The 9971-nt window shown below is 39.6% G+C and overlaps 1 protein-coding gene across 2 annotated transcripts in view; it reads left to right on the forward strand.

Moving 5' to 3' along the window:
- The window catches only part of JADE3 (jade family PHD finger 3), a 127102-nt gene extending 124013 nt beyond the window's left edge, over nucleotides 1-3089 (forward strand). For both annotated transcript variants that reach the window (XM_058535722.1, XM_058535723.1), the window contains exon 11: nucleotides 2-3089. In XM_058535722.1, the coding sequence (XP_058391705.1) occupies nucleotides 2-912 (911 nt within the window). In that variant the 3' untranslated portion in view covers nucleotides 913-3089. The remainder of the gene's footprint in view (nucleotide 1) is intronic.
- Nucleotides 3090-9971: the final 6882 nt, after the last annotated feature.

Below are 9971 nucleotides of genomic sequence, written 5' to 3' on the forward strand. Positions count from 1 at the left end.
GGACTTCCCTTGACAAGTACACTAGAAAACTTATTGTTTTACCCACCACCAAGAATTACCTTAAAGTTAAAAATGCCCAGATCAGCCCCGGAAGACTGCAGAAACAGCTCCACAGAGCCTGATCACGGACCTCTTTCTCCTGACAACAGCTCCCCTGTCCACAATATAGGGACCACGCAGGTGCCGCAGGAGTCACTAGAAATGAGAATGAAACCGTACCCAAGGCATCCACTAGAGAGCAAGAATAACTGTTTGCTGGCCAGTCTCAGCCATTCTAGGAGTGAAGCAAAGGATCCCAGTCCTGCTTGGAGAACTCCATCTCCAGTGTTCTATCATGGGCAGTCGCTGGGAAAACCTCTGGTCCTTCAGGCTGCCCTGCATGGACAGTCTTCCATTGGGAATGGGAAAAGTCAGCCTAACTCCAGGTTTGCCAAATCCAATGGCCTGGAGGGCAGCTGGTCTGGGGATGTCACCCAAAAGGACAGCTCAAGTGAGATGTTCTGTAACCAAGAGTCCATGCTCAGCTCCCACTTGGCCAGTCAGGGCAGCTTTAGAAAATCTACCATGGAGCACTTCAGCAGGTCCTTTAAGGAAGCCACCAACAGGTGGGTGAGGACCACAGAGGACCTCCAGTGCTGTGTGAAGCCAACCAAGAATATGAACCCCAAGGAGCAGCTCTGGGGCAAGCAGCTTGTCAGGCGGTCTGCAGGAAGAGCTCCTTATCAGGAAAACGATGGGTATTGCCCAGATTTAGAGCTGAGTGATTCAGAAGCAGAAAGTGATGGGAATCAAGAGAAAGTCAGGGTAAGAAGAGAGAGCTCAGATAGGGAAAATCCTCCCCATGACTCTAGACGGGATTGCCACGGTAAAAGCAAGACGTATTCCCTTTCCCACAGTTCAATGCAAAGGTGATTAGAAACTTCCAAGAATAAATCAATCTTTGCCTTTGCCTTTGCCTCATTTATTGGGGAAAACCCAAACACCAAAAGGATCCTAGCTTATGTTAGGAGGAATTGTAGTGAAAAGGATAACATTTTTTCACAGTAAATTGGCTTGCAGTTTTTGAAACAATTTCAAGTCTAGTTTTCACAAGCACATTATAGGAATTGCAGATTGTCCGAAAGTTTTTCTGCCAGAGGCTATTGAGAACAGTTGGACCTAGAGTTATTTGCTCAGTAAATACTTTGGGACAGCTTTCCAGTTATACTAACACATTGATGCGCATATGTATTAAGAGTCCTTGCATTGTTAATACATTTGCAAGAGGCCTTGATCATCAGACACTAAAACTACTTATCTTTAGAAGCTACAGCATGTGACTTCCAGAGTTCCTGTCTGTAGGAAGTTTCTAACTCCACTGGTATCTGAAAACCTCTTCAGGGAGACACCAGGGACCAACATCTCAGATACTGTCAAACTCACTACCCTCTTCCTTTGCTCTGCACAAGGTTGAGTTCCTTTCACAGTATCTTAACTTACCAAGTCAATACTCCTAATGCTTATAAGTGTCCAGTGCCTGTTCCTTGACTTGCTTGTTGGGGACGCACTTGTAACTATTTCACCCAGCTAACAAGCATAAAAGGCTAACTTGTGGATAGTGTTTACAAAAGTACAAAAGTACTGCTTCTAAGGAAAATGCTCTGATTCTCTCAATTTAGGCATTTGTGAAGGATCCCAGAGCCTTTCCCAAAGCGAGACCATTTCTGGGGGATTTATGCCAGGTCAGGGTTTTTGTGTTATTGTTTTCAAATAAGTTTGACTTAAATGAGTTTGACTGACAGTTTTTGTATACCTGATTTAATGTTTATAAAATTTTTAATGAGGTATAATTATAGTAAAATGCACAGAGGTTAAGTATTCTTACCTACTTTAATTTTGAAACAGATTTTTATTGTCAAACAGAATTTGAGAGCATGTGTTGAACACATGGATATGATTTAGCTTTGTACCAACTTTGAATCTGAGGCAAGGTCTCAAACAAAAAGGCTGGAGCCATTTTTCAGAAGTTGCTTATACCCTGTTCCCAAACTATCAGCCTTGATTAATTTCTGGGAGGAAGAGAATAATTACATTTGGGGGGCAGATAAAACATGTCTGCTTCCCATTTAAAGAAGGGGGAAATGTTACAGTTTTTAAAATGTGAAACTGACCATAATTCTCTCCTCTCTTTTCTTCTTAGCCTTAAATTAATATTCTCTTCTAGTTTGGGAAAGCGTAGTGGGAATTTTCAGACAAAAGAGACCATTTTAGATTTTTAAGTTGCTTACTCGTGAAAGAGCCCAGCTACAGTAGATGCCAGTCAGTAAAGGCAGGGCCCCCCTTCTCTCCATCAATGTGGGACACTCGGCAGTTTGCCTCTCCCCAACGTTTGTTCTCATAGCCTTGTTAATGGGTTCTTTTGCTTTTGTTTTTTCCTCTTTTTCTGAAAACTTCTGTATTTTGCATCTCGTTTGGCTGTACCTTCAAAATGTTTCTTTTATGCCTGTGTACATGTATGAACATGCCATAGCATGTGTGGTAGGTGTTTTGTATTTTGTTTGAATGAAAAAAACTAGAATTATCCAAATGAGGAAAAGAATTTCTGCTATTTCTGCACTAGTTTCTGTGCTTTTTTTTTGAGTTCTCCTGGGGTCGACATTAACTTGACACCTTCATGGTAAGGAAATTAGAATGGAGCTGTGTAATAAAGTCCTTCTGTTAGAGGCCAGTATAGTCAGCAAGCCTAGGTCCTTTCATGCCTTTCAATTCTGAGTAAGTGGGAGGAAAAGCAAACATTTAAAAAGTGCTTCAGCCAAATTTCATATGTAATGCCATTGGGAGAGTATTGACTAAAATAATTTCAGTCAGGGAAATATAGTTGTAATATTTTTACAGAATTTTCCTAGGTAAATGAAGGAGCCTTCAGTTGTGTAAATTTCAATTGCCCCAAAATGTATTTGCTACATTTTGCTGTTGTTTGAAGTATTACCTCTTAACCTTCTTTGTTAATTTTTTTTTCATTTTGTCTTATATAGTCCAGTTTTCCAAGATAAACTCAGTCTTTTTTCAAATGTCACCTTTTTACCAATACTTTTTCATTAAATTATGAAAACTAACTACTGTCAGTGTGGTAATTTTTTACTTTGGCATATGGGTTTTAGAAAATCTTACATATGTTCCTTTTATATTTAATAAAATCGTATTAAACAAAACAGATGGTGGGAGGAAAGGAAAGAGGAGGAGGAAGAATTGAATGTTTAAAAGCACAGGTTCAAGATTCATGTCAGTATCAGGGACCAAAGAAAACTCTGGGGACTTGGACTCTACCCAGAAATCATGACTTCATCAGGCTGATAAAACCGTAGGATCATCATAAAAAAATCACCAGGGAAATGAATCCTATCTAAAGTCACAAAGCTTGTAAGGCTTAGATCAGGAATCTCTTAAGTATACGTTCTTTACAGTATTTATTCTATTTGGAGTCACGTGAGAATATTAATGTTATAGGGGTTATGTAGTGTCATAGAGGGACTTTGAGGGCATTATAAACATTTTCATTGTGTTTGAGAAACTTACTTGCTAAAGATCATTGGGTAAATAAGTAGTGAAGGGAAAGAAGGTTCTCTCCCCCTCCCTCCCCCTACCTCCCTCTCTCTCCTCTCTTTCTCTCTCACACATTAATGGACAACTGTTTTGATTCAGTAAATTGTTAGGTAAAGTGTTGGAGAAGTGAAACTACAAATATACCCTGTTACAGCTAACAAAAGCTTTGGCTTTATACTAATGTCTATATTGCCAATGGGAGATGAACCTTTGTGTTGAAGAAATTTTTAAATTCATAGAATAAACCGAAGGATGCACAGTCCTGGGGTTTTTTCCCTCCAGGACTTGACCATCTTCAGCATGCTTGCTGACCCTTAAGAATCAAGGGAAAATATACGATAGGAGTAAAACCTTATTTACCACTGAGTAACTTTCATGTGATATTTTCAAAAGACATATCTTGTTGATAACAAATGTTTATTAGATTTTCACAACCTTAATTCAACTAATTTAAAGTTTTATGGAAAGCAGTGATTGTGTAATAATTTTTTAAAAAATAACTTTTAGTTAATAAATAAAGGCCTACCCTGAGGCTGTCACAGGGAGCTCTATAACACTCAATTCCGCACTGTTAAAGGAGGCTTCTGTGAATTCAGTTAACCTTACTTCATGGATTGGAACAAATTGCATGGCCTGAAGCCATGAGGATAGTTGTCCTTGAAGTGGGTTGGGGTGGGGGAGGCTCAAGCCCCAGATTGGTGTCCCCTGCCCTGTCCAGTTTCTGAGGAGTTAATTCGTTAATCTTCTTGATAAACTCTCAGAGCATCCATTATTTCTCATCTTGTTAAGGTGGGTTTTGGTGTGAGCATTCCAGCCTCAAGGCCTAGACACCCCAAGCTCTAAATTTCCTTACCCTACCCTCACTACTCCCACCCCACCTCCTCAATTTCATTTATTTTAACTGAATGTCAGGTTATAAACAAGCTGGACAAATGGAATTGGGCTGATCAAGCTGTAGTCGTTACAGCAAGTTATCTGAATTTGCAAACCAGTTGCAGAACCACCTTTTGGTCAACATTACTTTTCTAAAGTATTGCCATGATGCAGTGAAGCTGCTTCCATAAATCACACATGGAATTGGGTCTCATTACTTTATAGTCATTTCTCAAATGAAGAAAAAACTTCATGCTAAGAATTGCTGACGTTTTGAAAATTATAATTTTACTGAATTAATTACCTCAGCCGCAAAAAAAAAAAGAGACATTTCAGGTTGGGCAGTTACCATTTTAGATATTGCAACTGCGTAGGGGAGAAAACATTACATACTTATTCCTGCTTCAGATAAGCCTGGCATATGTACTAGGGTTCTGGTAACAGACTTTTCTTCTTTTCATTCCAGCTTTTTCTCTTCTACTTCCCAAGACAGGATCTCTGGTTCATTCTGCACCCCCACCCCTCCTCCAGCTCTGCAGACAGGTGGCCATAGGGGTAAAACCAATGATGGTGTTCACAAGGCTCTTGTTGGCTGTATGCAGTACTGTGGGCACACATGAGTCTTTTCAGTCATATTTTTCCACAGGGGTAACAATGAACAAGATCAAACAGGGCTGTCTGCATCTTCAGGAGAGAATTTGTGCCAATGTCCTTGTACCCCAATCATCTAAGATGGACTGAGAACTATACTGGCAAAGACCAGGCTGAAGGTCAATTTCAAGACAGCTACTTAGGTCCCCTAGGGAAGCTGACCAAGACTAAAACCCTTGGTAGGACAGGCAAGGAAACTTGTTTGGGACCAGTAAGAATGGTAATATTCATTGAGCCCTTACTCTTTGTCAGACCCTTTGCTAATTAAGCCTTTTACATGAACTACCTTATATTTAGTTCTCATGACAAGCATATGAAGATGATACTATTAGCTCCGTTTGACACATGTGAAAACTGAGGCCAGATGGTTAAGATGGTTGTTCAAGGCCCCACAGCTAGTATATGGCAGGATTAGGACTAGAACCTGTGAGGATGCCTCTACAACTCATACTGTTGGTCACTTTTCTTGATTCCCGGGCCCCAAGCCCCTTCTCTAAGTATTTCTACTCAGCTTTTCCCTGAAGAAAGCAACCTGAGTTGGGGTTTTAATCATATGAGTTCTGTACCACTTGATCCTTGCCGTCCTATACGGAGATAATTCGACCAGAACTAGTCATCTGACACAAAGGGAAATAGTTTAGAGGCTCACATCCGAAGAGCAGGATAATTCACACAAATCTGGCCAGGACAGACCCCTCGGTGGAGCTAGGACCTGGTGGACTTCCCTTCTCTGTAGCTAGTCGAACTTCTGAGTGTAGGAGGCTAAATAACGGCTCCTCAAAGATGTCCACATCCTAATCCCTGGAACCTGTGAATTTATTACCTTGCATGGTAAAAAGGACTTTGCAGATATAATTAAGGTTAAGAACCTGAGACGGGGAGATTAGCCTTGATTATCCAGGTGGTAATAATCACAAGGTACCAATATAATCACAAGGGTACCTATAAGAGGGAGGCAGGGGCATCAGCGTCAGTAGTAGTAGGAAATGTGACAATGGAAGCAAGAGGTTGGAGTGATGCTGAGAAGGGCCATGAGCCAAGGAATGCAAGTGGCCTCTAGAAACTGAAAAAGGCAAGGAAATTAGTTTTCTCCTAGTCTCCAGAAGGAACCCAGCCCTGCCTACACCATGATTCTAGACTTCTGACTTCCAGAACTATAAGACAATAAATTTGTGTTAAGTCGCTAAATTTGTGGTAATTTTGTTACAGCAGAAATAGGAAACTAATACACTAGGCATAGAGTAAGTGCTCCTTATCCTTTCAGAGGAGCATTCCTCCTTCCCAAAGGGCCCAACTGGGCTGCAGCTGACCACCCTAGGTTGGTTCCTTGCTTTCTCTCTTAGTTGAAATGCTTTCTGGAAGTGGAAAATAAGTGTTTTTTTTTCAATCAATAAAATCCTCCTTTGTAGAAGTTAGTGTTCTATTTCCTACGCCACACTCTTTCCAAGGTAGCCTTTGGTATGTCTCAGGTAGCCTTGGGTAATCCTCCATGGGCCTACTTGATCCATTGTGACTGGATCTGGCACTGCCTGAGGTGTTGCCATGTTGTCTGAAAAACTGTCCAGGGGAAGTGAAATAATCCTCTGAGCGTTGGGGGGGGGGTGATGAAAGGCAGGTGGGGCTCATTATAAGGAATGGCGCTCTAATTATCAGAGCCTCCTACAAGGAAGTGGGTAGCTTAGTTAGAGAGTTCTTGAAGATCCCAGGCACCTGAGCAGAGCTTGAGGATTAAAGAATGCAACTCTTTGCTGCCTGTAAGAAACCCACTTTTAAATATAAAGACACAAATAAGAAGATGGAAAAAGATAACATGCCAACACTGACTGAAAGAAAGCTGAGGTGGATATATTAATATCATACAAGGGCAAATTCAAGAGGACATAGAAATCCTAAATGTTTATGCCCCTAATATAGCTTCAAAGTACATTAAGGAAAAACTGATAGAACTGCAAGGAGAAATGGAGACACCCACAATTACAGTTTATGTCTATAAGTAATACAACAAATACATAGAAAATCAGTAAGGATATAGAAGATTCCAACAAAACTACCAACCGCCTAGATTTAATTGACATTTGCCACTCCACCCCACAACAGCAGAATACACATCCTTTTCAAATGCAAATGAAACATTTACCAAGATAGATGATATTCTGGGCCATTAAATGAGTCTTAAATTTAAAAGGATTCAAGTCAAAGTATGTTCTCTGACCACAATGGAATGAAATTAGAAATCAGTAACAGAAATCTCTGGAAAATCCAATTATCAGAAACTAAACACACTTCTAAATAACACACAAGTCAAAGAAGAACTCAAAAAGGAAATTAGAAAGTATTTTGAACTGAATGAAAAAAAGAACACAACATATAATTTGTGGGATGGTGCTAAAGCAGTACCTTGGGGAAATTCTATAGCACTAAATGCGTATGCTAGAAAAGAAAGGTCTCAAATGAGTGACCTCACCTTCCGCCTTAAGGAAGTCTAGAAACAAGAGGAAATAAAATCCCAAGTAAGTAGAAGAAAGGAAATAATAACTGTCGGAGCTGAAATCAGTGAAATAGGGAAGAGAAAATCATTGAAACCAAAAGCTGGATCTTTGAGAAGATAAATAAAATTGATAAATCTCTAGTGAGACTGATCAGGGAAAAAAGAGAAAAGGCAAATTACCAATATTAGAAATGAGAGAAATGACATTGCTACAGATTCTACAGATATTAAAAGGATAATAAGGGAATATTAAGAACAACCTTATGCCAGTAAATTCAACAACAAAGACAAAATGGATACATTCCCTCAAAGACACAAACTACCAAAGCACATTCAAGACGAAATAGATAACCTGAAAAGCTGTTTATTATTAAATAAATTGAATTTGCAGTTAAAAACTTCCTTATGAAGAAAACCCCAGGCCTAAATGACTTCACTGGTAAATTCTAACAAACATTTAAGGAACAAATAATATCAATTCTACACAAACTCTTCCAAAAAATTGAACAGGAGAGAATAGTTCTCAACTCATTCTGTTGAGGCCATCATTAACCTGATACCAAAACCAGACAAAGACACAAGAAAACTACAGACCAATAGCCTTCATAAAAGTACATGCAAAAGTTCTTAAAACTAGCAAATTGAATCCCAACAATATATCAAAAGGATAATGCATCATGACTGCCTTAGCTTGGGCTGCTATAACAAAAAACTATAGACTGGGTGGCTTACAACAGAAATTTATTTCTCACAGCTGGGAAGTCCAAGACCAAGGTGCCATCAGATTCCATGTCTGGTGAGGGCCCACTGCCTGGCTTGTAGACAGCTGCCTTCTCACTGTGTGCTCACATAGCCTTTCCTTGGTGCATACTCATGGAGAGCACTCTTGTGCATGGGCACTCGCACGTGCAAGCTCTCTCTCTCTCTCTCCCTCCCCCCCACCCTTATAAGGGCACTAATCCCATCATGAGGGTCCCACCCTCATGGCCTAATATAAACCTAATTATCTCCCAAAGGCCCCACCTCCAAAATCACATTGGAGGCTAAGGCTTCAACATATGAATTTTGGGAGACACAAACATTCAGTCCATAACAATGACCAAGTGAGATTTAGCTCAGAAATGCAAGGTTGATTTAACATTCAAAAAACAATGTAATTTGCCATATCTCAAAGATACAGAAAAAGCATTTGATAAAATCCAATATCCATTCCTGATAATAACTCTCAGCAAAGTAAGAACAGAAGGGAACTTCCTGAACCCAATAAAGGACATATATGAAAAGCCTACAGCTAACATCATATTTAATGGTGAAAGACTTAATGCTTTTCCCCTAAGATCTGGAATAAAACAAGAATGTCTGCACTCACTACTTCTCTTCAACATTGTACTGGAATTTCTAGCCAGTGCAATAAGGCAAGAAAAAGAAATGAGGGCCGGTCCTGTGGCTTAGCGGTTAAGTGCGCGTGCTCCACTGCTGGCGGCCCGAGTTCGGATCCCGGGCGCGCACCGATGCACCGCTTCTCCGGCCGTGCTGAGGCCACGTCCCACATACAGCAACTAGAAGGATGTGCAGCTACTGGGGCTTTGGGGGAAAAATAAATAAATAAATAAAATTATTAAAAAAAAGAAAAAAGAAATGAAAGGCATCCTGATTAGAAAGGAAGAAATATAACTTTCTTTATTCTCAGATGACATGATTATCTATGTAGAAAATCAGGTGGAATCTACAAAAAAAGCTACCAGAACTAATAAGTGAATCTAGCAAGGCTGCAGGATAAAAGGTCAATTTACAAAAATCTAGTGTATTTTATATACTAGCAAGGAACAATCAGAAATAGAAGTTTAAAGAATACTAGTTATGATAGCATCAAAAATGTGAAATTCTGAGGTGTAAATCTGACAAAAGATGTGAAACATTTGTATGATGACATCTATTAAACATTACTGAGAGAAATAGAAGAGCAAAATAAATGGAGAAATACACCATGTTCATGGATCAAAAGGCTCAATATTAAGATGTCAATTATCCCCAAGTTGGTCTATAGATTCAGTGCAATTCAAATCAAAATCACCAGGTTTTTTGAGGGGGAATTGAGAAACTGATTTTAAAATTCATATGAGAGTGCAAAGGATCTAGGGTAGGCAAAACCTCTCAGAAGAAAAAGAATGACGTTAGAGGACTGATGCTACCTGATTTCAAAACTTATTATAAAGCTACAGTAATCAAAACAGCGTGGTATTGGTGTAAAGATAGACATATAGATCAGTGGAACAGAATGAGTTCAGAAGTAGACCCACACATATGTGGGCAATTGATTTTCAACAAAGTTGCACAGCAATTTAGTGAAAAGAGGATCGTCTTCAACAATCCTCTT

This window comes from Diceros bicornis, chromosome X (assembly GCF_020826845.1).
Source record: "Diceros bicornis minor isolate mBicDic1 chromosome X, mDicBic1.mat.cur, whole genome shotgun sequence".
Taxonomy (NCBI): Eukaryota; Metazoa; Chordata; class Mammalia; order Perissodactyla; family Rhinocerotidae; genus Diceros; species Diceros bicornis.